A 27321-nucleotide genomic window follows, 5' to 3' on the forward strand; every position below is an offset into this window, starting at 1 on the left:
CTTCCCCTCGGGAGAAGGCGGCGGCCGCGGGGGTCGGGGGAAGCGGGAGGGGCGGGGGGTGGGGGGGGTCGGGAAGCCGAGGAAAATCCTCGGGGAGGTTTGCCCCCGAGGGACGGCGGCGAGCCTGGCCGGGCCCGAGCGCTGCCCGCGGTGGGGAGGGGATAGCGGGGCGGACCCGGAGGACATGGAGGAGGGCGAGGGCGCCCCGTCATGGCGGGGTCCCGGCGGGGCCGTGCGGGAGCTCTGCCGCTCCTTCGGCCACTACAACCGGCACCTGGCGCGCCTGCAGCACAACCTGCGGGAGACCAAGAGGTTCTTCCGCGACGTCAAGTTCTCCCAGGGACATCCCTTCGCCTCGGCGCCTGGCGGTGACGGCTGCCCCCCGGCCGGGGATGGGGGTCCCGGGGACGGCGGTGAGACACGGGCGGGGACGGGGAGGCCTCGCTGGGCCCGGGCGTGTGAGGGTGAGGGCTCCGTGAGGGCGAAGCGGAAATCTTTTGGGGGCTTAAGGGGTCTCCGAGGGGTTTGTGAGGGCTGCGGTGCGGGTAAAGTGTCCGATTTGGGGGGGCTGCAATGGGGGTTCCAGGGCTGGGGGTGCCCGGAGCGTGGGAGAGGCTTGGCGGGGTGGAGGGAGGAGCGCAGGCCGTGATTTAGGGAGTGATTTAGGATGGACGTGAGGGAAATATTCTCCTCTCCGAGGGTGGTGGGGCACTGAGCAGGCTGCCCGGGGAATGGGCACAGCCCCAGAGCTCCGGGAGCGTTTGGATATCTCCCCCAGGGATGCACAGGGCGGGCTTTTTGGGGATGTCTGTGCAGGGCCAGGAGCTGGATCCATGATCCCTGTGCGTCCCTTCCATGATTTTGCCGTGGGAATCCTCTCCCTGAGCCCTCCTGCAGCTCCAGCCCCACGGGGAGAGAGGAAGAGGCAGCGCCTGGACGGGGTGGGATGTGGGGCTGGCGTTCCCTGTTTGTCCCGGAGTTCCCTGGGGTGAAAAACGAGCATCGCTCTTTTTAAAAACAAAAAAATTAATAGTTTTAATAAAACTTTAAAAAACTAGACAAATTAGGAGACAGAATAAGCGAAGCGTCTTGGCCAAGGGGGCTTGGCACAAGGTCTGCCCGGAGCCCCCCTCGCCCTTTTAGGACTTCTGTGGTGAATATTCAATAGATGTTAATCAAACATTCTCTTTTTTTCTTTGAGCTGTTTGAAGTATCCCCCATCATCTTCTCAATAGATTGATTTTGTGGGCGGCTCCGCCCTGTCTGGTAACACGGGTGTAAATTTTCTCCCGAGCTTTCCTGGTTCTTTCTCATTTAGATAAGAAAACCAGAAAGTTTAACGGGGTTGTTTTTTTTTTTTTTTTAATGAAGGGTCACAGGGTGGTTTAGACCAAAGAAGAGATAAAGAAACCCCAGTCTTAACCCTCTGGTATAAAATACATATTAATTACCCTTCTAAACCCTTATTAATAAAACATAACACATCACAATTGCATATATATATAGCAGTCATGTTACTATTTGTGAAAAGCCAACTATGTAATAGTTGAATTACAAACATAATACATATAAATATATATAAAACATACAAATATATATATAAAATATACAATATAAATACGTATATATAATATGTGTGTTATATATATGTGTATATACACATATTATGTATAGATACTATTATTATATATAAAATATATGTTATATGTACGTAATATAATGTATATAATAAGCACAATATTCATTTATAACACAGGGAACAGTGGCCTCGTCCAGGGGCTCTCTGTTGACAAACAGAGCTGGGGGTGGCACCTCCCCTGCCACGTGCAGCCCTCGGTGTTTCCATAAGACTGTCCCGTGAGAGGAGCTTGAAATGTCCGTAAAAATCTTCTTCAGTCGTCCCCAAAGTGCTCCTGCCTCATCTCTCTTGGCCACTTGTCCGGGATTCTTGTCCAGGATTCTTCTCCCTGCTCCTCTCGTGCTTCAATTCGTGGTTTCACGTTCAAAAGTCTTGAGTTTTTCTGTCTGTGTGTAAAAAAAAAAATATATATATATATATTGGTTTTGGGGTGGTTTGGGGTTTGTTTTTCCCCTCGTGGGACCGTGGAGTTGTGGCTGGAAAGGTTTTTGGGAATACATGGGGATTTTGGGGAGTGGCTGCTGCCCCTCTCTCACCACGGTGGGTGGGGAATGAGGTTTTTTGGGAAGGGGAAGAGCCAGGGCAGGTGGTTCCCGCGGTGTTTGGAATTTGGGATTGTTCTGCCTGGAGGAGAGAAGGGTTTGGGGTCACCTGAAGGAGCTGACGAGAAAAGTTGGGAAGGGAATGGCTTCCCACTGCCGGAGGGCAGGGGTAGATGGGATTTGGGGAATAAATCCTTCCCTGGGAGGGTGGAGAGGGGCTGGGATGGAATTCCCAGAGAATCCCTGGCTGCCCCATCCCTGGAAGTCGCCAAAGCCGGGCTGGGATCAAACTAGGACGGTGGATTTTGCCCTTTTTAGGTTTTCAGGTGCCAGGAGATTTAAGGAGCGCGGTTTCCCTTGACCTTTCCCCCAAAATCCGCCCTTGAGGTGGCACCAAAGTCGAGGAATTTTGTCCCAGGCCTTGTGCAGGGTGAATTTTGTGCAGCGCGGGGGGAACTGGGCGGTGGGGAGGGGTGGGCAGGACACAACTCCGGGGGGGGCTGGGGAGGGAAAACAAACCTGGATGTGTTGGAAACCAGGCAGGTGAGGGGGGGTTCGCTTCTGAGGCACCTGCAGGAGGGATTGTGACAGCACAGGGAGGGAAATTCCCTTCGGATCAGCCTCCAAACACAGCCAGGGCTGAGTATCTGCTGAGTATCTGCTGAATAGGAGCCCCTGAGCCCCTCAGGTGGTGCTTCAAGGAGCAGAAAAATCCATTTATTTCCCACTTTCCCTGCCTGCAGCGGGACACAACACCCATCCCTCAGAGGCTGTTACTCCGGGCTTACTCTGAGGTTACTCGTGGTTGTAGAACTGAGCTGGATCCAGGGGCAGCTGCTGTTTGGGAGGGGAAAGTCGTGTTTGCTCTGCCTGCCTCTCCCAGGGAGTCGGCAAAACGCTGCCCGTTCCCCAGAGCTCCCTCTGCTCCTCCCAGGCGGGCTCTGGGAATTTGGTGTCATCCTGGAATTCCAGCCAAAAAAAAAAAATCCCCCCCTCCCCCAAAAAAAATCACCGAGGTGCAACAAACAGATGAGCTGGGGGTATTATCCAGTTAATCCTATGGATGCACGAATTGCCTTTTGGGAATGTTTTCCCCCCAGTCTTGAGGCTTTTGGGTTCTTGGGGAGCTGTGAAAACAAATCCTGAGCCGGGCACTCGCTGCGTAAAACAGGTAAAGGTAGTTTTTGAAAGATCGATTTGTTTCCTGCTCCTTGGGGGTTGTTTCCTTTGTGCTGTGCCTGGGAGGATTTGAGCAACCTGACCTGGAGAACTTGAGGGTTTGGGAGGTTTCTCTTGCCTTATTTCAGGAATTTTGGAGGAAATCCTCCCGTGTTTTTGGGCAGCAGTTGGAGGTTTCCTTAAGGCTGTTTGCCGGGGCTCGGCTTCCAGTCACAAATGGGTTTTTTAGGGAGTTATCCAGAGGGTTTGGAGGTGGTTTTGTGCTGACTGAGGGGTTTATCCTGTTCAGATGTGAGCTCTGCTGATTCCACCGTGATCCCCTAAAGATCCGGGCTCCTTTGGGGGGTAAAAAGTCGGATTTCAGAGGTGGTTGGGGTGGGATTTGTGGAATAGCTCCTCGGGCTGATGGAAGGAGGATTTCCCAAAGAGCTCCAGAGGATGGAATTTGGCTCTGCAGCCTTTGGAGCTGCTGAAATGGGAATTAATTGGATATTTTTTTTTTTATTTTCTCCTGGAATTAACCCTGGAGCAGCTGAAATTGCAATTAATTGGATATTTCTTTCCTCCTGGAATCAACATTTCCGTGCTGATACGGAAGCAGAAGTGGGTTTATTTACAATTCCAGACTGGTTTGGGTGGGAAAGGACCTTAAACCTCGTCCAGTCTCGCACGTGGGAGTCTCGGAGCTGGTTGTGGACACCTCAGTTAATACAAATGCGTTGAGGTTAAATCTTGCGGTGCTCCAAGCCTGCTGGAATCCTTGGAAAACCCCTCAGTCCTGGCAAAAAGAGGGAAAACGCAATCGAGGCCATCAAAGTGCAGGAAAAAGGGATGAGTCAACGCCCGGGCCTTTGAATCGGTTCCATAAATCCCGGCTGAGGTTGTTGTGCCGGGCTTTGGGTGGGTTTGGGGAGGAATCCTGCTGAGAGCCGCCCTTGTTCCCTGCACAGGCGTCCTTTCATCCCGGGAATTCATGGGATGTGCCGGCCCCGGGGCTGCCCCGCGGCTCGGAGGGTTGGTCACACGGCCCGGCCCGGCTCCTGGCGCTGCATCCCATCGGGAAAAGTCCTGATCCCGATTTTTGTTGAGTTCCTCCCACCCTGGAGCCGTGTCCGTGCTGATCACGGGGTGTGGAATCATGGGAAAGGTGTTTTAACCACGGATCCTGGAGAAAAGATGGATTTGGGAGAATCTTAGGAAAGGTTTTTTTAACCACAGATCCTGGAGGAAAGGTGGATTTGGGAGGACCTTGGAAAAGACGTTTCAACCACGGATCTGGCATCTGCTCCAGCCCCCTGGCACTGCTCGTGGCACTGCATCCCTTTGGGAAGTTCTGATCCCAGTTTTTGTGAGGTTCCTCCCACCCTGGAGCCGTGTCCGTGCTGAGCACAGGGGGTGGAATCACAGGGAAGGTGTTTTAACCCTGGATCCCGGAGAAAAGATGGATTTGGAAGGACCTTGGAGCAGTTTCCCAGTAGCCAAAGGAGCTCCAAGAAGGCTGGAAAAGGGAATTTTCACGTGGATAAGGGGGAATGGCCTCCAGCTAAAGGAGGGAAGGTTTAGATGGGGTACAGGAAGAAATTCCTCTCTGTGAGGGTGGGGATGGAATTCCCAGAGAATCCCGGGAGTGTCCCAAGCCAGGCTGGAGCACCCTGGGATAGTGCCGCTGTCCCTGGATGGCCGAGGACCAGGATGAGCTTTAAGGTCCAACCCAAACCATCCCAGCACTCTCATCCTTCCGTAATTCCAGCTCAGCTGCTGTGTCTCGGTGATTTTTCGGGGATATTTTTGCCGGCTGAGGATCCACAAATTCCCAACCTGCCTGGAACGAGGGAAGGCAGCCCTGCCGCCTCCCCTCCCCTCAGAAATCTCAGCAGAGAAAAGGCTCTGCCTGTGCAGCCCTCCCCTGAATTGCTTTTTTCATCCTCCAGAGCCCGAATCCCAGGAGGAGCTCCAAGGAGCGTCCCCAGATCAAAGCCACCCTTCATCCTGCCAGACGAAGGCTCAAATGGGCAATTTGTGGGATTTTTTTTTTTCTTTCCCCCCCCCAGATCCTTATCTTTTGTGAGCTCCTGGTCAGCTTCCAGCCCTTCGGTCACTTGATGTGGCTCTTGAAAGGCTTGTTTGGAAAAGCAATTCCTCCCTTAAAACCAATCCCAAACTCGGGGTTTGGGGTTCTGTGGGGCAGAGGTGCAGACAAAGAGGCTTTTCCCTTCGTTTTGGGGTGGAAAAACTCCTCCAAAATCCTATTTCCAGCCCGAAGGTGCGAGGGGAAGGCAAACCTTTGAGGGCACAGGGTTTTAAAGAAGCTTTCAACCAGCCTAAGTGCTCCAAATTTGGCCGATTTTAATTAAACTGGAGCGGTTAAGCTGTCGGGGTGAGGAGCGGGGTACATCGTGGGGTCTCCTTTTAATGGGGTTTGGAGTGTGGGAGGATCTCGTTTTCCTGACCATCCAAACCCTCTCCCGTGGGGTTTGGAGTGTGGGAGGATCTCGTTCTCCTGACAGTTTGGCCTGCCCGAGCGTGACTCATGACAAAAAGGAATTTAACAGCACCTTCCCTGTGAAATCCCTTCCAGGATCAGAGCAATCCTGGTGGTTTTTAGCTCTCAAATCGGGCATTTTTCGGCATTGGCAGCCCCAATTCCCATTTAATGTCATCCCTGGCCCACGTGTGCCCTGGAATTTTTCCATTCCTGAAGCGCAGCGAAGCGGGGATTTGTTTGTGTCCGCGTTTTCGGGGCTGGCTGAGTCATCCCGCTGCCCTGCACGTGGGCAACACCCAATTTATCTCTTCCCCGAGCTGCATTTAGGACTATTTTTAAAAAGAAAAAAAAAAAGAAAACGGGAGCTAACCTCAGCCCTGAGCCTGAAATTAGCCAGGTGAGGGCAGGGAGCTGTTCCACCCCCCTGGGCTCGGGGATTCTGGGGGACATTTTTAGGGTCTGAGGGACATCTGTGGGGTCTGCTGGACGTTTGTGGGACGTTTGTGGGATCTAAAGGACATCTGTGGAGTCTGAGAGATGTTTGTGGGACATCTGTGGGCTCTGAGAGAAGGTCTGTGGTCCGAGGGAAGATTTGTGTGCCCTGAGGGACGTTTTTGGGGCCTGAGAGACATTTTTGGGGCCTGAGGGATGTTTGTGGGGACTGTGGGAAGATTTTTGGGTCTGAAGAAAGTTTGTGGCCTCTGAGGGACGTTTGTGGGGTCTGAAGGATGTTTGTGGGATGTCTGTGGGCTCTGAGGGAAGTTTGTAGGGTTGGAGGCTCTTCCAGACCCTTCCGGCTGCCAGCAAAGTGCCGTCCCCGGGGCTCATCCCTTCCCGGGCCGCTGGAATTCCGCCACTTCCCGCAGGATCGGCTTTGGCTCCGGGAATCGCTGTTTTCCCTTTCCCCCGCGAGGATTTCCTGCTTTTTCACGGCCCTGATCCTGGATTTTTGGCGCAGTGACACCCTTGGGATGTGCTGGGTGGGCTTTTTGAGTGTGGTTGGGATTTATTTCTGACGTGGGATGGGAACATTCTGTACAGCTGAGCCCCGAAAGCTTGGGAATGGCCCCGAAAGCTTGGAAGTGGCCCCAAAAGCTTGGGAATGGCCCCAAAATTTGGGAAGTTGCCTTCATAGCCCCCAGGGCCTCCTGGAGCAGGGGGAAGCCGTTCCAGGCCGTGGCAGAGCGAAGCCTCGGGGTGTTTTCAGTGAAAACCGTTTCATTTTGATTTTTAGGGCCTTTCCATTGAGCTGCTGCTGGGCTCTGGGTGGATTCTTTCCAAGGAAACAGAATCCTGGGATGTCCGGGCTTGGAAGGGGCTCATCCAAACGCAGCTCTTGGCCAGCAGTCCCCCTGGATGTGGCACTCGGTGCTGGGGTTTGGTTGGTGGGGAGGTGTTGGGTCACGGCTCGGGCCTGGTGATCCCAAAGGGCTTTTCCAACCCAGGGCATCCAGGGATCCTGGGATCCCGTGGGTTTGGGCTTCCCAGGTTGATCCCGTGGTTCTGGGATCCTGAGGGTTTGGGGTTCTCTGGTTGATTCTGTGATTGGTCCTGGGGTCCTGGGATCCGGGGATTCTGTGGGTTTGGAGTTCTGGGGCTCTGTGATTGATCCGGGCATTTTGTGGTTCTGGGATTGATTCTGTGATTCTGGGATCCTGGAATTCTGTGACTGATCCTGGGATTGATCTTGGCACTCTGTGATTGATCCTGGCACTCTGTGATTGATGCTGGCACTCTGTGATTGATGCTGGCATCCTGGGATTGATCCTGGGATTGATCCTGGCACTCTGTGATTGATGCTGGCATCCTGGGATTGATCCTGGCACGCTGTGATTGATCCTGGCGTTCTGTGATTGATCCTGGCACTCTGTGATTGATCCCGGTGTTCTGTGATTGATGCTGGCACTCTGTGATTGATCCTGGGATTGATCCTGGCGTTCTGTGTTTGATCCTGGCGTTCTGTGGTTGATCCTGGCACTCTGTGGTTGATCCTGGCACTCTGTGGTTGTCCTGGCATTTTGTGGTTCTGGCATTCTGTGCCAATAGTGAATTCCTTCCCCGGCTCCACCACCGTGCCATGGCCCCGTGCCTTGGCCCCGCAGGAACTCGCCCTCCGGAGGCCAATCCCCGCTGCTCCGGCCGTCCTGCCGGGCTGTGGGGCCGCGCTGTCCCGTGTCCCCGGAGGGCTGACCGCTGCCCGTGTCCCCGTTGCAGGGCCCAGCCCGGTGTCGTTCCCGCCGCACGAGGAGGAGCAGCTGCAGCGCTCGGTGAGCTGGCGGCCGTGCCTGCTGATCCTGGGCCAGGCCTGCGGGGCCAAGGGCCGCCTGCTCAACGCCCTGCTGGGCCAGGAGCTGCTGCCCGAGCCCAGCGGTGACCCCACGGAGCTGCTGCCTGGCCCTGGAGGTGACACTGAGGAGCTGCTGCCCGCCTCTGGGACTGGCACCGAGGGCTTGCCGCCCGTCCCCGGAGATGACCCCGAGGAGCTGCTGCCCTTCCCTGGGACTGGCACTGATGAGCTGCTCCCTGTCCCCGGGGCTGCCACTGAGAAGCTGCTGCCCGTCCCCAGAGATGACACCGAGAAACTGTTCCCTGTCCCCGGGGCTGCCACTGAGAAGCTGCTGCCCACCTCTGAGACTGGCACTGAGGGCTTGCTGCCCTTCCCCGGGGGTGACCCCAAGGAGCTGCTCCCCGTCCCCGGGGGTGACCCCCCGGAGCGGTGCCGGCGGCGCCGGGTGCGGTTCACGCACGGGGCGCGGCCGCGGCTGAGCCTGGCGCTGCCCGGGCAGTACGAGCTGGTGCAGGCGCTGGCGGCGCACGGCGGCCCCTGGGACACCATCCCCGAGCAGGACCTGCAGGTGCCCGGCGACGCCCGGGACCCCGCACAGGCGGTGGCAGAGCTGGAGGTGGTGCTGCCCCACGCGCTGCTCAAGGTGAGGGGGGCACCGTGCTGGGCGCTGCTGGGGGGCCTGGGGGGCTTGGGGTGGCACTGCCACTGTCCCTGGGCCGTGGGGAGCTTGGGGTGGCACTGCCACTGTCCCTGGGCCGTGGGGGGCTTGGGGTGGCACTGCCACTGTCCCTGGGCCGTGGGGGGCTTGGGGTGGCACTGCCACTGTCCCTGGGCCGTGGGGAGTTTGGAGTGGCACTGCCGCTGTCCCTGGGCCGTGGGGGGCTTGGGGTGGCACTGCCACTGTCCCTGGGCCGTGGGGGGCTTGGGGTGGCACTGCCACTGTCCCTGGGCCGTGGGGGGCTTGGGGTGGCACTGTCACTGTCCCTGGGCCGTGGGGGGCTTGGGGTGGCACTGTCGCTGTCCCTGGGCTGTGGAGAGCTTGGGGTGGCACTGCCACTGTCCCTGGGCCGTGGGGGGCTTGGGGTGGCACTGCCACTGTCCCTGGGCCGTGGGGGGCTTGGGGTGGCACTGTCACTGTCCCTGGGCTGTGGGGGGCTTGGGGTGGCACTGCCGCTGTCCCTGGGCCGTGGGGGGCTTGGGGTGGCACTGCCACTGTCTCTGGACCGTGGGGAGTTTGGGGTGGCACTGCCACTGTCCCTGGGCCCTGGGGGGCTTGGGGTGGCACTGCCACTGTCCCTGGGCCCTGGGGGGCTTGGGGTGGCACTGCCACTGTCCCTGGGCCCTGGGGGGCTTGGGGTGGCACTGCCACTGTCCCTGGGCCCTGGGGGGCTTGGGGTGGCACTGCCACTGTCCCTGGGCCGTGGGGGCTTGGGGTGGCACTGCCACTGTCCCTGGGCCGTGGGGGGCTTGGGGTGGCACTGTCGCTGTCCCTGGGCCGTGGGGGGCTTGGGGTGGCGCTGTCGCTGTCCCTGGGCTGTGGAGAGCTTGGGGTGGCACTGCCGCTGTCCCTGGTCTTTAGGGACCTTGGAGTGGCACTGCCACTGTCCCTTATCCGTGGGGAGCTTGGGGTGGCACTGTCACTGTCCCTGGGCTGTGGAGGGCTTTGGGTGGCACTGCCACAGCCCTGTTCAATAAATTCCCTTGCTGGCTCTTTCCTGCGACACTTATCCTAAGCTTTGTCCTAAAATTCCAAGGCATTTGGTCCAAAATAAGGAATTTGGAGTTAGGGATCAGCCTTGCAGATGAGACTTCGAAGAATTCCGTTTTTTTGCTGTGTGAATGGATTCCGGGGCATTTTTTCTATGGACAAAACCTCTCCCAAACGTAGGAAAACCTCTCCGAACCTTCCCCTTTTCTCTTTTCCCCAGGAAGTGGACATCGTGGTGGCTCCATGCCGGGGTTTCCAGCCAGCTGAGGCCACCCTGGCTGAGCTGGTGAACCAAGTGCTGCCCGTCGTCACCTTCGCCATCAGCCGGCCCCAGCTGTCCCCATCGGACCAAGCAGAACTTAAAGAAATCAAAGAAAAATTCTCCCTCCCCATCTTCTTCCTACGAGTCCCCGAGCCCGGCAGCGAGCACAGACACCCCAAAACCCCCCCCGAGGACAAATCCCCCGTGCACCAGCAGCTGCTGGACCTGGGATACCTGAGCCCCTCCAGCCCCTGCGGCTGCGGCGTCCCCGGCTCGTCCGTGCTGGTGGAGCAGCTGGAGAAGCTGCGCCTGCTGAGCTCCTTTTCCAGGCAGGTGCTGCAGAAACACCTGGTGGAGGCGGCCACGAGGCTGAGCGAGGTGCACGGGCGCTGCCTCAACATCTTCATCAACCAGGCGTTCGACATGCAGCGGGACCTGCAGATCACCCCCAAGCGCCTGGAGTACACGCGGCGCAAGGAGAGCGAGCTCTACGAGTCCCTCATGGGCATCGCCAACCGCAAGCAGGAGGAGATGAAGGAGATGATCGTGGACACGCTGGGCAGCATGAAGGAGGAGCTGCTGGAGGATGCTGCCAGCATGGAGTTCAGAGGTGGGTGCTGTCCCCTCTCTGAAGGGTTGGTCACGTTGCCCATCCCAGCTCGGAGCCGGCGCCAAGCTCCTGCTCCAGCCCCTGGCGCTGCATCCCTTTGGGAAGTTCTGATCCCGATTTTTGTTGAGTTCCTCCCACCCTGGAGCCGTGTCCGTGCTGATCACGGGGTGTGGAAACCACGGGTCCTGGAGAAGAGGTGGATGTGGGAGAATCTTAGGAAAGGTTTTTTAACCACAGATCCTGGAGGAAAAATGGATTTGGGAGGACCCTGGAAAAGGTTTTTTAACCACAGACCCAGGATGGAGCTCCTGCTCCAGCCTCTGGCTCTGCTCCTGGTGCTGCATCCCTTTGGGAAGTTCTGATCCTGATTTTTGTTGAGTCTCTCCCACCCTGGAGCCGTGTCCGTGCTGATCACGGGGGGTGGAATCACAGGGAAGGTGTTTTGGAGGGTTTGGGGTGTGCAGGGCGGGAGGTGGGAAGGAATTGGAAATGGGTGTGGGTTGTTTGTGTTGTGTCGGAGGAAGGGGTGGTGGTCTTGGAGAAGATGATTGTGGGTAAAGTGGTGATAACTGTGGGTAAAATAATCGTGGATAAAATGGTCATAATCATGGATAAAATGGTCATAATTGTGGATAAAATAATCGTGGGTAAGATGGTGATAATTGTGGATAAAATAGTAATAATTATGGATCGAAAAATTCATAATCTTGTATAAAATTATGATAATCTTGAATAGAATGATAAATCTTGAATAAAATAACAATAATCTTGGATAAAACGAGGATAGTCTTGGATAAACTCATAATCATGGACAAAATAATAGTAATAATAATAATGCAGTCATGGCGTTGCAGGGGAAGAACTTATTTTTAAAACCACCTTTGGAGCAGTTTGTGCTCCTCAGAGCATCCCTCCGGATCCCTTTTCTCACCAACCCCAAACCCCTTTTCCCTGCAGACATCATCATCCCCGAGAACGGCGAGCCCGTCAGCTCCAGGGACATCAAACGCTGCATCCAGCAGATCCAGGAGCTGATCATCTCCCGGCTCAACCAGGCCGTGGCCAACAAACTGATCAGCTCCGTGGATTACCTGCGGGAGAGCTTCGTGGGGACTCTGGAGCGCTGCCTCAAGAGCCTGGAGGAGTCCTGGGAGGGCTCCGTGCACCCGCCCCGGGGCACCGACAGGGCCAGGGAGGGCTCCGTGCACATCACCAGCAATTATCTCAAACAGGTCTGCCGGGAGATCGGGGACACAGCTCGGGGACTGGGGGGGAGGAATTTGGGATGGTGGGACGGTAAAAAATCAGATTACGGCCGAAAAACACAGGTGGGGTAATACAAGAAATCAGTTATGTGTTAAACGTGCGTAAAAGAATGAAATTATGGCCCAAAAAACCACACATGAGGTAATACAACAAATCCAGTGATCTTCCAATCTGTATAAAATAATCAAATTATGGCCCAGAACCACCTAGTACAGTAGATCATCTGCTAAATCTGTATAAAATAACGAAATGATGGCCTAAAACCACACGGGAAATAATACAATGGATCAATTGTCTTCTTCGTCTGTCTAAAATAAATTATGGCCAAGAAGCACCTGTGAGATAATACAGTAGATCATCTCCTAAATCTGTGTAAAATAACGAAATGATGGCCTAAAAACACACGGGAAATAATACAATGGATCAATTATCTTCTTAATCTGTATAAAATAATCAAATAACGGCCTAGGAACACACAGGAAATAACAAAATAAATCAATTTGGAAACAACACAATATATCAATTATCCCCTCAATCTGTATAAAATAACAGCACATTCAATTCTCTCCTAAATCTGTATAAAATAATCGAATTACAGCCCAGAACCACCCATGAAACAACAAAATAAATCATCTTCTAAATCTGTATAAAATAATTAAATTACAGCCCAGAAACACGCGTGAAACAACAAAATAAATCAATTCTCTCCTAAATCTGTATAAAATAATCAAATTACAGCCCAGAAACACGCATGAAACAACAAAATAAATCAATTCTCTCCTAAATCCGTATAAAATAATCAAATTACAGCCTAGAACCACCCATGAGATAACACAATGAATCAAATTAACCAAGTGATTCATGGAATATCCCATTTTTTTTCCCCATTTCCACAGGTCCTAGCAGAGTTCCTAGCTGGCAGAATTCCCATTTTTCCCCTCTTTTCCAGATCCTGAATGCGGCTTATCACGTGGAGGTCACTTTCCACTCGGGCTCCACGGTGACCAGGATGCTTTGGGAGCAGATCAAGCAGGTAAGGACCCTTGGAAAAGGGAATTTTGGAGCAAAGAATCCTCTCAGAATTCTCTCTGGGAGCCAGGAGCAACCTGGGATGGTGGAATGGGATTAAATTTCAAATTTCTGATCCAAACCGTGCTGGGATTGCAGGATTCTCAATAAAATCAGGGAGAGGTGTTCCCAAGTCGGCAAAATCTCCAGGGAAGCTGCTTTTTCCTGGGCCAAGGTGTGGAAATTGCAGGTGTTGGATGCAGCATTTCCTGTCATTAGTGGGTAATTAAATGGCTTTGCCTCGCCCTTCATTAGAAACCGAAGAATTCCAGATCCTGGTGGGGATCCCAGGGAGGGAGGAGGAGGAATCTGGGGTTTGTTCCCACTCTCCGCTGGGATGATTTGATTATTCCATTATTTACTCTCAACTGGATCATTATTTTATTTGAGGAAAAGTCGTGTTCTTGCTCATCCGTCCGAGGAGGGAATGAATTTCCAGCTCAGAGCAGGAATTTCAGGGAGATTAAACTGCCAGCAATTAAAACCAAACCGGATCTGAGGGGAGGAGAGTGAATTGTCCCAAATCAAAATCCCACCGCCCAAATAAAGCTCATTTCCCCCCAAAACCAGGATTTTCCAAATGCTCCAAATCATTCCTTTACTCCTCCAGAACACGAAGAGCCCCTTAAAGAGGTTTTTGCTTTCAAATAAATGTTTAGGAAATATCATAAAATTAAATATTGAACAAAGATAATGAAACACTCAATAAATATTATGAAATCAAATATTTAATAATATCAAATGAGAGATTTGATAACTATTAAGCCAAACATTAAATAAATATCATAAAATTAAATATTCATTAAATGTCAATACATTAAATATTTAATAAACAGTAAATTAAATATTTAAGAAATATTCCTAAATCGAATATTTAATGAATGTAATTGAATGAAATATCCAATAAATATAATGAAATGAAAACTTTAATAAACGTTATTAAATGAAATCGTCAATAAGTATCACTAAATTAAATATTTAGTAAATGAAATATTCAAGAAATAGAATTAAGTATTTAATAAATATAATTAAATTAAGTAGTCAATAAATGTAATTAAATTAAGTATTTAATAAATATTCCTAGATGAGCTATTGGAGAATTCCAGGCTGGGTTGGGTTGGGCGGGATTTGAAGCTCATCCCATCCTGTGGGACCAATCCCAGGGTGCTCCAAGCTCAACCCTTGGGCACTTCCAGGGATGGATTCTCTGCTCCAGGGCCTCCCCCACCCTGTGAGTAAAAAATCAACCAATTTAATGATGAATAAATGAATTAAGAGGATTCCTTAGCCCGCTTGGCAGCGATTCCTCTCACGAGGGATCCACTTCAGGAATTGCTGCCGGTTTTTCTCCCGGAATCTGAGCAAAGCCAGGGATCCCTGACTTTTCCTGGCTGCTTTTCCCCAGATCATCCAGCGGCTCACGTGGGTGAGCCCCCCGGCCATCAGCAGGGACTGGAAGAGGAAGGTGGCCCAGGACGCCATCGAGAGCCTCAGCGCCTCCAAACTGGCCAAGAGCATCTGCAGCCAGTTCCGCACGCGCCTCAACAGCTCCCACGAGGCCTTCGCCGCCTCCCTGCGCCAGGTCAGCGGGGAAAAGTGCCCCGGGGACGGGGAATTGGGGCTGAGAAATCAGGGGGAACTGACCAGGAGCTCAGAGTGGGGATGGGAGAGGGGAATTGGGGCTGAAAAGTCAGGGAGACTGACCAGGAGCTGGGCGTGGGGATGGGAGAGGGGAATTGGGGCTGAGAAATCAGGGAAAACTGAGCAGGAGCTCAGAGTGGGGATAGGAGAGGGGAATTGGGGCTGAAATATCAGGGAAAACTGACCAGGAGCTCAGGGTGGGGATGGGAGAGGGGAATTGGGGCTGAGAAATCAGGGGAAACTGCCCAGGAGCTCAGAGTGGGGATGGGAGAGGGGAATTGGGGCTGAAAAATCAGGGGAAACTGCCCAGGAGCTCAGGGTGGGGATGGGACAGGGGAACTTTACCTGCAAAAAGCAGCAAAAACTGACCAGGAGCTCAGGACTGAGGCTGGGAAAGGGGAATTGTAGCTGAAAATCCAGCAAAAAACTGCCCAGCAAATCTGGGTCGGGATTGGGAAGGTGGGAAAATCTGCCCAGGAGCTCTGGACTGGGGCTGGGGAGATGGAATCTGAGCTGCCAAAGCGGCAATTTGTGCTCTCGGCACAGCTGGCGGCTGGCACAGCTGCTGTCAACCTTCATTCAAGGTTTTATTTCCAAACCAGACTTGTAAAGATGCTGGAACCTCCCTAAACTCCATCTGTGAGTTTGTTAAATGTACACAACATCCATAAACAATTTCCTAAATGTATGGAACAGCCGTAAACAATTTATTTCATGTATAGAACAGCCATAAACAATTGATTAAACGTCTAAAACATCCATAAACGGTTTATGAAATGTCTAAAACACCCTTAAACAATTGATTACATGTCTAAAACACCCTTAAACAATTGATTACATGTAAAAAATCCCTAAATAATTTACTAAATGCACAGAACCCCCATAAACAATTGATGGAATGTATAGAACATCCACAAACAATAAATTAAACCTATAAAACACCCATAAATGATTTATGAAATTTGTTGAACACCCGTGAACAATTGATTAAATGTCTAAAACACCTATAAACAATTGATGAAACGTATAGAACATCCACAAACAGCAAATTAAACGCATAAAACACCCATAAACGATGGGTGAAATGTATGGAACGCCCGTAAATGATTGATTAAATGTATGGAACATCCATAAACAATAAATTAAATGCATAAAACACCCACAAACGATTTAATAAATGTATAAAACGTTCGTAAACAATAAATTAAATGTCTAAAGCACCCACAAACGATTTAATAAATGTATAAAAGGTTCGTAAACAATAAATTAAATGTATAAAACACCCACAAATGATGGATGAAATTTATAAAACACCCATAAATGATTGATTAAATGTATAGAACATCCGTAAACAATAAGTTGAATGCATAAAACACCCACAAACGATTTAATAAATGTATAAAACGTTTGTTAACAATAAATTAAATGTCTAAAACACCCACAAACGATTTAATAAATGTATAAAAGGTTCGTAAACAATAAATTAAATGTCTAAAACACCCACAAACGATTTAATAAATGTATAAAACATCCGTAAACAGTAAATTAAATGTATAAAACACCCATAAACGATGGATGAAATGTATAGAACACCCATAAATGATTGATTAAATATATGGAACATCCGTAAACAATAAATTAAATGCATAAAACACCCACAAACGATTTAATAAATGTATAAAAGGTTCGTAAACAATAAATTAAATGCATAAAACACCCACAAACGATTTAATAAATGTATAAAAGGTTCGTAAACAATAAATTAAATGTCTAAAACACCCATAAACGATGGATGAAATGTATAGAACACCCATAAATGATTGATTAAATGTATAGAACATCCGTAAACAATAAGTTGAATGCATAAAACACCCACAAACGATTTAATAAATGTACCAAAGATCCATAAACCATAAATTAAATGTCTAAAACACCCGCAAACAATTGATGAAATGTGTAGAGCATCCACAAACAATAAATTGAATGCATAAAACACCCGCAAACAATTGATGAAATGTGTAGAGCATCCACAAACAATAAATTGAATGCATAAAACACCCACAAACAATTGATGAAATGTGTAGAGCACCCGCAAACAATAAATTTAACGCGTGGAGCACGCATAAGCGGTTGATGAAACGCACAGACCGTCCGTCAACAATAAACTAAACGCGTCAAACACCCGTGGACGGTTGACGGAACGCCCAGAGCGCCCGTGACCCAAAGGGCCGAGCGGTGCGAGCGTGGCCCTCGGCAGTGAGGACGGTGTGGTGTCCCCGCAGCTGGAGGACGGCCACTCGGGCCGCCTGGAGAGGACCGAGGACCTGTGGCTGCGGGTGAGGAAGGAGCACGCCCCGCGCCTGGCCCGCCTCTCGCTGGAGAGCAGATCCCTGCAGGACGTGCTGCTGCACGGTGAGATCCCTGCCGGCCTGGGGAGGGGGGCCTGGTGTAGGGCAGGTTTTGGGAGGGAATTTCGGGAGGAAACCTCCGCGTGGGCGCCGGAAAAAGGCCTTTTTTTCTGACCTGCAAACACGGCTCCTGGGGGGCGTCGTAAAGACTTGGCGTTTCATGCTCTAATTTTATAGTTGGAATTTATAATTAATTTTCAGTTTTATAATTAAAAGAGTCTCGCCTCATTCAGCAGGGTGAGACAACACAGGTGTTACCAGAAGCCAAGCTGTTTCCCAATTACAATTCATGAAAAGCGTTTTTTCGGCCGCACCGTGCTGCTTATGCTTCCGAGCCAATCGTCTGGGAAAACACCCTGTTACCTTTCTAACAGATGTGTTATTCAGTACACCTGATAAAAAGGGGTTTGCCACAGTACGCCTTTCACAGTTCTGTTTCTCCAGAATATCTAGTCCGTTTGCAAGCTCATCATTTATTATCGTTTAATATTAGACTTATTCCTAATTCAATTTCTCTCTCAGCAATGTCTGTCCTATTCCCGGGCCTTTCTAAGCCAGCGGACTTTATTTCAAAGTTTGCATGCAGATACTCAGGACTGTGTGAGATTTCTGTCAGGCTTTGAGAATCCTCTACAAATCCATTTCCCACAAATGGGGGCCCTTCAGAAAGATTTCCTTGGAGAAAAGAGGAAAAAAAATGAATATTTAACAAGCAAAGTGCCCACAAGCTTTAAAAAAATGAATGATAAGAGACAATAAAAGCTGTTGCTGTTTGAAGAGATGGCAAATTCAGCAAGTCCTTGCTGTGGGCTGTAGCTCTGCTCTCCCAGTCCCTCTGGAGCTGGAAAATGCTGCCTGTGAGCTCCAGGGGTTCTCTGGGTTTTCAGTCCAGAACAGGTTTAAACAGAGCCAAGAAAAAGAAAATAAACCAGTGCAGGGAAATCCTGTGGCTCAGCTGGCTCAAAATCAACTGAAAAGCAAAGGAGATCTCTCTCTCTGTGCTTCAGACAAACACATTGCAGGAGCAGAACGTGGAGGAGTGAGTGCAGTTTCTGAAAACACTCCACACTTCTTTCCCCCCCCTCTTTGCTCCCAAAACCAGTCTGAAGGGTGTAAAAGTCGACACCCAGCACAACCAGAACAGAAAATTGGGGACACAAGCGTCACAAAGTCCCCCTGGGACAGAAAGAATTTGCGTTTTCACTCCGTTTCCCAGCCGGGTTTCAACTGGCAGCTCCCAGCTGGGAATGTGGAGGAGGGGAAAACAAGGATTGGGGGCTGATTGGAGGATTTGTGCCTTGCAGGGAAGCCCAAGCTGGGCAGGGAGCTGGGCAGAGGCCAGTACGGGGTGGTGTACCTGTGTGACACCTGGGGGGGACACTTCCCCTGCGCCCTCAAATCCGTCGTGCCTCCGGATGAGAAGCACTGGAACGACCTGGCGCTGGAATTTCACTACATGAGGTCTGTATCCTCGCGGCTGGCCCCATCCCACGGGGATCTGATCGATTTCCCTGGATTGTTCAGGCTGTGGGTGATGTCCCCTTTGTCACCCAGCCCAGAGCTCTGAGTGCCACAATCCGGCTTTGCCGCAGGAATCTGGGATCGGAGCTCCTTGAATGCTCCTTCCTGCTTTCAGCAGATTCAGAGTGAATTGGAATTTACAGACCATAATAACCAGCAATCCTCCTCCCCTGATTCCTGGTGGTGAATCCTCCCTCTTTTCCCACTCCTGGTCCTGCCTGAATCCCCCCCAAAAAAGCCAAGGATGGCTCTGCAGTGCAGAGAGCAGCTGGTTTGCAGTAAACAGCTGCAGGCACGGCCAGCTGAGAGAAAAACGGGCTTTTTTGTGACTCTAACCTTTAAAAAGGCTTTTTTTCTTTAATTGCCTCAGACAGCTGAGGATTGTGCTGCTCCGAGCTGTGCTGGGGATTTCTGCTAAATCTGCAGCTCTGCGGCTTCTTCCCTTGGCCTGGGCTGGGGGACAGGGGCCAAAAATGACCCAGATTTTCTGGGCTGAACCCTCTGCAGGTCCCTGCAGAGACTCTGAGGTCAGAAATGATCCCAGTTCTCTGGGCTGAACCCTCTGCAGGTCCCTGCAGAGACTCTGAGGTCAGAAATGATCCCAGTTTTCTGGGCTGAGCCCTCTGCAGGTCCTTGCAGAGACTCTGAGGTCACAAATGATCCCAGTTTTCTGGGCTGAACCCTCTGCAGGTCCCTGCAGAGACTCTGAGGTCAGAAATGATCCCAGTTCTCTGGGCTGAACCCTCTGCAGGTCCCTGCAGAGACTCTGAGGTCAGAAATGATCCCAGTTTTCTGGGCTGAGCCCTCTGCAGGTCCTTGCAGAGACTCTGAGGTCAGAAATGATCCCAGTTTTCTGGGCTGAACCCTCTGCAGGTCCTTGCAGAGACTCTGAGGTCAGAAATGATCCCAGTTTTCTGTGCTGAACCCTCTGCAGGTCCCTGCAGAGACTCTGAGGTCAGAAATGATCCCAGTTTTCTGTGCTGAACCCTCTGCAGGTCCTTGCAGAGACTCTGAGGTCAGAAATGATCCCAGTTTTCTGGGCTGAACCCTCTGCCGGTCCTTGCAGAGACTCTGAGGTCAGAAATGATCCCAGTTCTCTGGGCTGAGCCCTCTGCAGGTCCTTGCAGAGACTCTGAGGTCAGAAATGATCCCAGTTCTCTGGGCTGAACCCTCTGCAGGTCCTTGCAGAGACTCTGAGGTCAGAAATGATCCCAGTTTTCTGGGCTGAACCCTCTGCAGGTCCTTGCAGAGACTCTGAGGTCAGAAATGATCCCAGTTTTCTGGGCTGAACCCTCTGCAGGTCCTTGCAGAGACTCTGAGGTCAGAAATGATCCCAGTTTTCTGGGCTGAACCCTCTGCAGGTCCTTGCAGAGACTCTGAGGTCAGAAATGATCCCAGTTTTCTGGGCTGAACCCTCTGCAGGTCCTTGCAGAGACTCTGAGGTCAGAAATGATCCCAGTTTTCTGGGCTGAACCCTCTGCAGGTCCTTGCAGAGACTTTGAGGTCAGAAATGATCCCAGTTTTCTGGGCTGAACCCTCTGCAGGTCCCTGCAGGGATTCTGGGGCTTCTTCCCTTGGCCTGGGCTGGAGGACAGGGAATTAAAATGCCCCAAATTTTCTGTGCTGAACCTGCTCCAGGTCCTTGCAGAGACTCGGGGGGCCAAAAACGATTCCGGTTTTTATTTTTGCTGACCTCTCTGCAGGTCCCTGCAGTCCCACGAGAGGCTGGTGCACCTGCACGGCTCCGTGATCGACTACGGCTACGGGGGAGGCTCCAGCATCGCTGTGCTGCTGATCATGGAGAGGCTGCACAGGGACCTCTACACCGGCCTGAAGGTGCCAAATTCTCTTCTCTGAAGATTTATTTCAGATTTATTTTATCCCTGGAAGTGCTGGGAATAGAAGCTTGGAGCGACCTGGTTTAGTGGGAAATGTCCGTGCCCATGGGGATGAGTTTTAATCTCCCTTCCAACCCAACGTTGTGAGTCTCTAATTAAAAATATCCCCACTGATCTGTAAAACGAAGCTGGAATTGCTCAGTTTTCAGTGTTTTGGTAAAGAAGAGCAGGCCAAAGCAACTTTTGGATATAAAATCCCTGTTTCTCCCCTCAGGCTGGGCTGGAATTGGAGCCGCGGTTGCAGATTGCCTTGGATGTGGTGGAAGGGATCCGGTACCTGCACAGCCAGGGCTTGGTGCACAGGGATATCAAACTCAAAAACGTCCTGGTGAGGAGAAATCCCTGCCTCTGCCTCATCCCAGAGCCTTTTGAGTGGGGGAAAAGAAGTTTTAAGTGAGGGAATAACTTCCTCCACACGGGATATTTGAAGCCGCGCGGGTGGCAGCCACAGGGAGGTTTCGCTGCCTCCTGTCCTGGCTGGAAGCCTGGGGCAAAGGGAGCAGGGAATGATTCCTTTGGAGTGCAGACAGCTTAATCCACGAGTAGGATTTCCAGTTCCTGCTTCCCTGAAATCCCAGCCACACCCCTGGTGTGGGAGACCAGCGATGCCTCCAGGGAAAGGCCTGAGAGCAGCCAGGGAATCAGAGAAACTGAGTTAAAACCAGCTGCTCGACCCTCCCAGTGTGAACCGACACCAAAAAAAATTCGGTGTTTTATGGCAGAAAGGGGCTTCTCACCTGCCTTGGCTGTGGCTTTTTCCCCCCAGCTGGACAAAAAGAACCGGGCCAAGATCACGGATTTGGGCTTCTGCAAACCCGAGGCGATGATGTCGGGCAGCATCGTGGGCACCCCCATCCACATGGCTCCCGAGCTCTTCACAGGTAGGATCCCCCTGAGCCCCCTGCCCTGCCCACGCTTCTGGACGCAATTCCTTGGAATTCCTCCCTCAGTTCCTCCTGAGGCCATTTCCAGCCCCAGAGAATTCCCTGCTTTCAGTGCACGCTGCGGATTTTTAAAACACTTTTTTTTTTCCCCCCCCGTGTTTTAATTGCTGCTCCCGACAGATAATGGGGTTGATCAGCTCTGCTGAAGCAATTAACACCCTTGCAATTAGAAAAGGTAAATTATCATTAGAGGGAAGCTGGAAATCCTTGGCTTTCACAGGGAAATGCTTCAGGAAGGATGCCCTGTAAGGAATTTTCAGGCTGTTGTTACCTTGGAGTGAGTTGGGCTGCGCTGGGAATTCTGGCAGCTGCTCCAAGGGGGTTTTCCTGAGTTTTGGAACCACTTGGAAGTTCAAATCCCACTTACCCAAATCCTTTTTGGTCTGGCAGAGCAGCTCCTGCTTGGAAAAGGTTGGGATCCAATGGAAACACCTCCATCTGTGTGAATTTAGGGGATGTCTGGGATATTTCTGGGATGAGAAGCTGATGTTTGGCTCTGCCAGAGCTGAGCCTTAGAGATGTTGGTGTTTAAAATTCACCTGAGCTCAGTTTGGGAATTCCTGGCACAGCTTGAATTTATAAATCCTGGGAATTGGAAAACCTTAACCCTGATCCCAGCTCCTGCTGCCTTCCTGGCTTTCACACGAGTTTTGCCTTCCTGCAATGAAATTGAGGATTAAATCTGGGGAGATGGGACCCTGGCATCGCCTCTCGGCCCGCCCGGCTCCCAGGGGTTTTTCCCTGCTGATCCCACGTGGGTTTTTTTCCCAGGGAAATACGACAATTCCGTGGATGTTTATGCCTTTGGGATCCTGTTCTGGTACCTGTGCTCGGGCCACGTGAAGTTGCCCGAGGCCTTCGAGAGGTGTGCGAGCAAAGATCACCTGTGGAACAACGTCAGGAGAGGTACCTGGGCTTGGCTCAGCTCTGAAAGACCTGAGGGGCTGGGAAGATCCCGTTTTGTTCTGGTGGTGGAGGGGGGAAAGGTAAAAATCCCGGAATCCCTGAAGCTGGAAAAGATTTCCAGGATTGAGTCCGAGCTGTGCCTGATCCTCACTTTGTCCCCACCCTGAGCACTCAGTGCCACCCCCAGGTGACACCTCCAGGGCTCCAAACCTCCCTGGGCACTTCCAATGTTTAACAGCCCTTTCCATGAGGAAATTCCTGCTGGAATTCCACCCTGAGCCTCCCCCGGCCCAGCCTGAGGCCGTTCCCTCTCCTCCTGTCCCTGTTCCGTGGGATGAGATCCCAAATCCCCCCCGGCTGTCCCCTCCTGGCAGGGAGTTGTGCAGAGCCAGGAATTTCCTCTGAGCTCCTTTTCTCCAGGCTGAGCCCCTTCCCGGCTCCCTCGGGATCCTCCAGCCCCTTCCCAGCTCCCTCGGGATCCTCCAGCCCCTTCCCAGCTCCCTCGGGATCCTCCAGCCCCTTCCCAGCTCCCTCAGGATCCTCCAGCCCCTTCCCAGCTCCCTCGGGATCCTCCAGCCCCTTCCCAGCTCCCTCAGGATCCTCCAGCCCCTTCCCCATCTCCATTCCCTTCCCTGGATGTGCTCCAGCCCCAGAATATCCTCCCTGGGCTGGACACAGGGATTGAGGCTCCTCCCCGGTCTGAGGGGACAATCCCTGCCCTGCTCCTGCTGCTCCAGGAGTTTTTTGATCCAATCTTCAGAGGGATATTCCCTGCTCCAACCTGGCCAGGTTGTGCTGCAAGTTGAACTAAAATTCCCAGGATGAAAGAGGTTTTTGGGACCAGCTCCTTCGCGGCAGCCCAGGGAACGCTCGAAGCAGGGAACAGCCAAACCTTGGGATGGAGATCAGCCCCTGGAGCAGGCAGGAGCGATCCCCTGCGGAATGTTCAATCCCTGCCACCTGCGCTGTGGGATCTGCTCGTCCAAACCCTCGGGGATGGGGCAGAGCTGGATGTGGAGGGAAAAAAAAAACTGCTCCAGCTGTTCCCCCAAAATACCAACTCCTGGTTTCCCCGGGTTTGGGGAGTGCTGGGATTGGACCCAGCTGTTCCCTAAAAATACCAACTCCTGCTGCATCCCGGGATTTGGGGAGGGCCGGGATCAGCTTGGTCAGGAAGGTTGATCCTCTTTGCCTGGAGTTCCTGTCCGTGGAAGTTCCCCGTGGTCGCATGGGAAGGATTCTCCGGGCTGTGTCCCACACTCGGGCTGTTCCCGGGTGGAGCTGGCTCCCAAAGGCTCTGGAATGTGCACATCCCCACAGGAAAAGGGGAGGGGTTTGATCCCGAAGAATTGCCAAAAGGAGATTCCAGTGGAATTAACTGGGAGAGCTGGGGGAAGAGAAGATTCCAGGGAGAGCTCAGAGCTCCTCGCAGGGCCTGAAGGGGCTCAGACAGGAGGGAGAGGGATTTGTGTGGGGAATGCAGGGACGGCGCGAGAGCTGGGCAAGTCAAAGGGGGAGGATTTCCGTGGGATTTTGGGAAGGAATTCCTGACTCTGAGGGTGGGGAGGGGCTGGGATGGAATTCCCAGAGAATCCCTGGCTGCCCCATCCCTGCAAGTGTCCAAAGCCAGGGACAGTGGGAGGTGTCCCTGCCCATGGGGTTGGACGATCCCTTCCAACCCAAACCATTCCAGGATTCCGTGGACTGGTTTGGATGGGATATTGGGAATAAATCCTTCCCTGGGAGCCTGGGGAGGGGCTGGGATGGAATTCCCAGTGAACCCCTGGCTGCCCCATCCCTGGAAGTGCCCAAGGCCAGCTTGGAGCACCCTGGGATGGCGGAAGATGTCCCTGCCCCATGGAATGGGATGAGTTTAAAGCCCCTCCCAACCCATCCCAGTGTTCCAAAAATCCACGAATTCCATGGATTTGGCCACCCTTGCTGAAACGTTCCCCCTTTTCCCAGGAGCTGCAGACCCCTCTGCCCGCTCTCCTTGGATATGAACAGCAGGCAGGGGTTTTTCCCTGGATAATGCCGGCATTCCTGCTGTTTTCTCGCAGGGGTCCGTCCGGAGCGGCTGGCCGTGTTCGACGAGGAATGCTGGCAGCTGATGGAAGCCTGCTGGGACGGCGACTCCTCCCAACGGCCTCTCCTGGGCATCGTGCAGCCCATGCTCCAGGGGATCATGGACAGGCTCTGCCGCGCCGCCTGCCAGCAGCCCGGCCAAGGCCTGGATGACTCCACCTGAGCGCCGAGGGGCGGCAGGATCTGGGAATCGCGGCGGGATTTGGGGGGATTCCCGCCCCGCCTCTGCCGTGGAGCTCCGAGCCAGCCCCCGGCGGGGACGGGGACGAGCTCAGGGGGCTCGGGGGGTGACAGCTCCGTCCCGATCCCACCCCGCCATCCCTGTGGAATTGGGCGGCCGAGGGATGGGAAATCCAAACCCCTTTGGGGACTCAGAGGGGGCACAGATGGAAAATCCAAACCCCTTTGGGGACTCCCAGGGCGCAGATGGAAAATCCAAACCCCTTTGGGGACTCACAGGGTGAGGATGGGAAATCCAAACCCCTTTGGGGACTCCCAGGGGGCAGATGGAAAATCCAAACCCTTTTTTGGTCTCCCAGGGGATGGATGGAAAATCCAACCCCTTTTTGGGACTCCCAGGGGGACTTTGCCAATCCCAATCCCCGCCCCAAAACCTTGTGAGTGATCCCTGGGACGGGGAAAAAACCCCTTCCCAAAACTCCGGGCTAAGGATCCCGCTCCTCCCTCAGCCGTCGGCAGCAATTCCGGAGCGCTCGGAGAGGAAGGAAAAGGCACGAACCTTCGGGATAAGGAAGTGTTGGGAAGCTCCAAGGAGCTGGAAATGTTTACATGGACAGGAGCAAAGCTTCCGTGTTTTTCTGCGGGGACTCCAAACACCCCGCCTGGATAAGCTATTCATCCCTAATCCCACCTTTTCCTCCTCTTTTTTTTTTTTCCCCCCCCTTCTCTCCTTTGCTTCCTTAAATTTCTTGGAATGGCTGGAGAAACCTTCCCTTGCTTCCATGCTCCATTCCTCCTCACAGGTTCCAGCTTTGCAGCAGCACAAAAAGTCTTTAAAATTATCAATTATTTTTTTTCTTCATATGGAAAGTGGCAAAAAAAATTCCTTTTAAAATCAGGATTTGGGGCTTGGAATTCATGGGAATGTCGTGGCGGTTTTAAATCGGGCTGAGTCGGCACAGGAATGTTTTTTTAAAGAAATGAGGTTTTTCCAGCTTTTTGGGTTTTTTTTTTTTTCCAAGAAAGATCCTTCCTCCTCCTCCTCCTCACTTTCACTCCAGGGCTGGAATTTGGTCGGAAAGAGTAAAATAATAATAAAAAAATGGGGATAGGGGAAGAGGGGGATTCCTGGGCAAGGTCGTCTTTCCCGAATTCCTGGAAATCCCAGTTTGCTTCCTGCATTTTCGGGGTGGAGCTGGGCTGATCTGGAGCAGGAATCTCCCCTCGGTGGCTCCACGAGGGACTGGGGAGGAGCCGGGAATCGATTCTCCCTGGAATTCCCCGGGGAAGGTGGAATTCCTTGGCTGAAATTCCAGCTGCCCGTGGATGGAATTTAGTGGGATTCCCTTTTTTTTTTTTTTTTTTTTTCCCTTTCTTTGTGCAATAAATGGATTCAGAAGCTTTTTATGGAGGAAAAAAAGAAAACAAGGCTTTTTCTTTTGTTCCTTTGTGGGGATGGGATCCAACCTCTCCTGGCGTTCCTCACTGGCTTTTTTATGGATCCAGCCTCTCCTGGCATTCCTAAACGGCTTTTTTATGGATCCAGCCTCTCCTGGCATTCCCAGAGTCGCTTTTTTTATGGATCCAGCCCCTGTTTTGGCATTCCAGAATGGTTTTTATGGATCCAATCCCTGTTCCTGGCATTCCCAGAGTGGTTTTAATGGATCCAAACTCCCTCTGCCATTCCAGGCTGGTTTTTTTTTAATGGATCCATCCTTTCTCCTGCCATTCCCACCTGGCCCATCCCAATCCAGCTGCTTGTGCCAAGAAAAACCTTGGGAAAACCCTCTGGGAAAGCGGGAATGGCCCTTGGGAAAACCCTCTGGGAAAGCGGGAATGGCCCTTGGGCTGGGGCAGGGAGGTGTGGAAATAATAAACCTGGATAAACCCAACGCGTGTCTGCAATTCCCCAGGTTTTCCTGCGGCTCTTATCCCAGGCAATTCCCTGATGGGGTTTTTTTTTTGGGAATTTTCCTGTGGAATTTTTTGGGAGGGGTGGAATGTGGGAATCTCCAGGGTTTTGTCCCAAGTTTATTTTCTCTGCCTGCCTGGGGTTGGTGTTGGGAGATTCCACGGCCTCTTATCCCTTAAATCAGGGTTTATATTATTATTTCATTTCTTTAATATCTTATTTAATATTTTTAATCATTTTTTCTATGTTATGTTCAATTTTCATTAATTTTAATTTTTCTTCCATTATTTTTAACATATTACTTTATATTTTTGTTATTTTATTTTTATATTTTCTTTTCGGTTTTTAATTTAAATTTTATTTTATTTTATTTTATTTTATTTTATTTTATTTTATTTTATTTTATTTTATTTTATTTTATTTTATTTTTTTTCCTTTTCTCCAAAAGCAGCCTGTCCTTTCCACTAGAAATCCACGCAATACCCGCAAGGGCCCAGCTTCCCCCCTGTGGTATTTCAGTTAATTATTCCACTAATAAGAATTGTAATTAATTTAATTATTGGTGTCACTTCGTTACCGCCCCCTGCCGGGCGCTCCCCGTACCCGGAACCTTGGTGCGCGGCCGCGGGAGCCAGCCGGCCCTTTCCGCGGAGCGCGCCGGGGCTGCCCGCGGCGCTGCCTGATCCCCGCCGCGCGTTCCCGGCCCCGCCGCCGCACCGGGAGCCACCGGCGCCGCCGCCCGAGGCCGCGGGAACGGGCGGGCGGAGCCGGGCCGGGAGG

At 51.9% G+C, this 27321-nt stretch overlaps 1 protein-coding gene across 1 annotated transcript; it reads left to right on the top strand.

Moving 5' to 3' along the window:
- The first annotated feature begins 79 nt into the window (after positions 1-79).
- DSTYK (dual serine/threonine and tyrosine protein kinase) lies at positions 80-26595 on the top strand. Its single transcript, XM_066203779.1, has 13 exons — positions 80-413; positions 8060-8775; positions 10061-10712; positions 11670-11944; positions 12928-13011; positions 14452-14628; positions 16970-17099; positions 18400-18556; positions 20320-20452; positions 20729-20842; positions 21281-21395; positions 22230-22364; positions 24425-26595. The coding sequence occupies exons 1-13, from the start codon at positions 185-187 to the stop codon at positions 24610-24612; spliced, it is 3105 nt and encodes a 1034-aa protein (XP_066059876.1). The 5' UTR covers positions 80-184; the 3' UTR covers positions 24613-26595.
- Positions 26596-27321: the final 726 nt, after the last annotated feature.

The sequence above is a fragment of the Chamaea fasciata genome, unplaced genomic scaffold (genome assembly GCF_029207755.1).
Source record: "Chamaea fasciata isolate MVZ Bird 193981 ecotype frontalis unplaced genomic scaffold, bChaFas1.0.hap1 SCAF_25, whole genome shotgun sequence".
Lineage (NCBI taxonomy): Eukaryota > Metazoa > Chordata > Aves > Passeriformes > Sylviidae > Chamaea > Chamaea fasciata.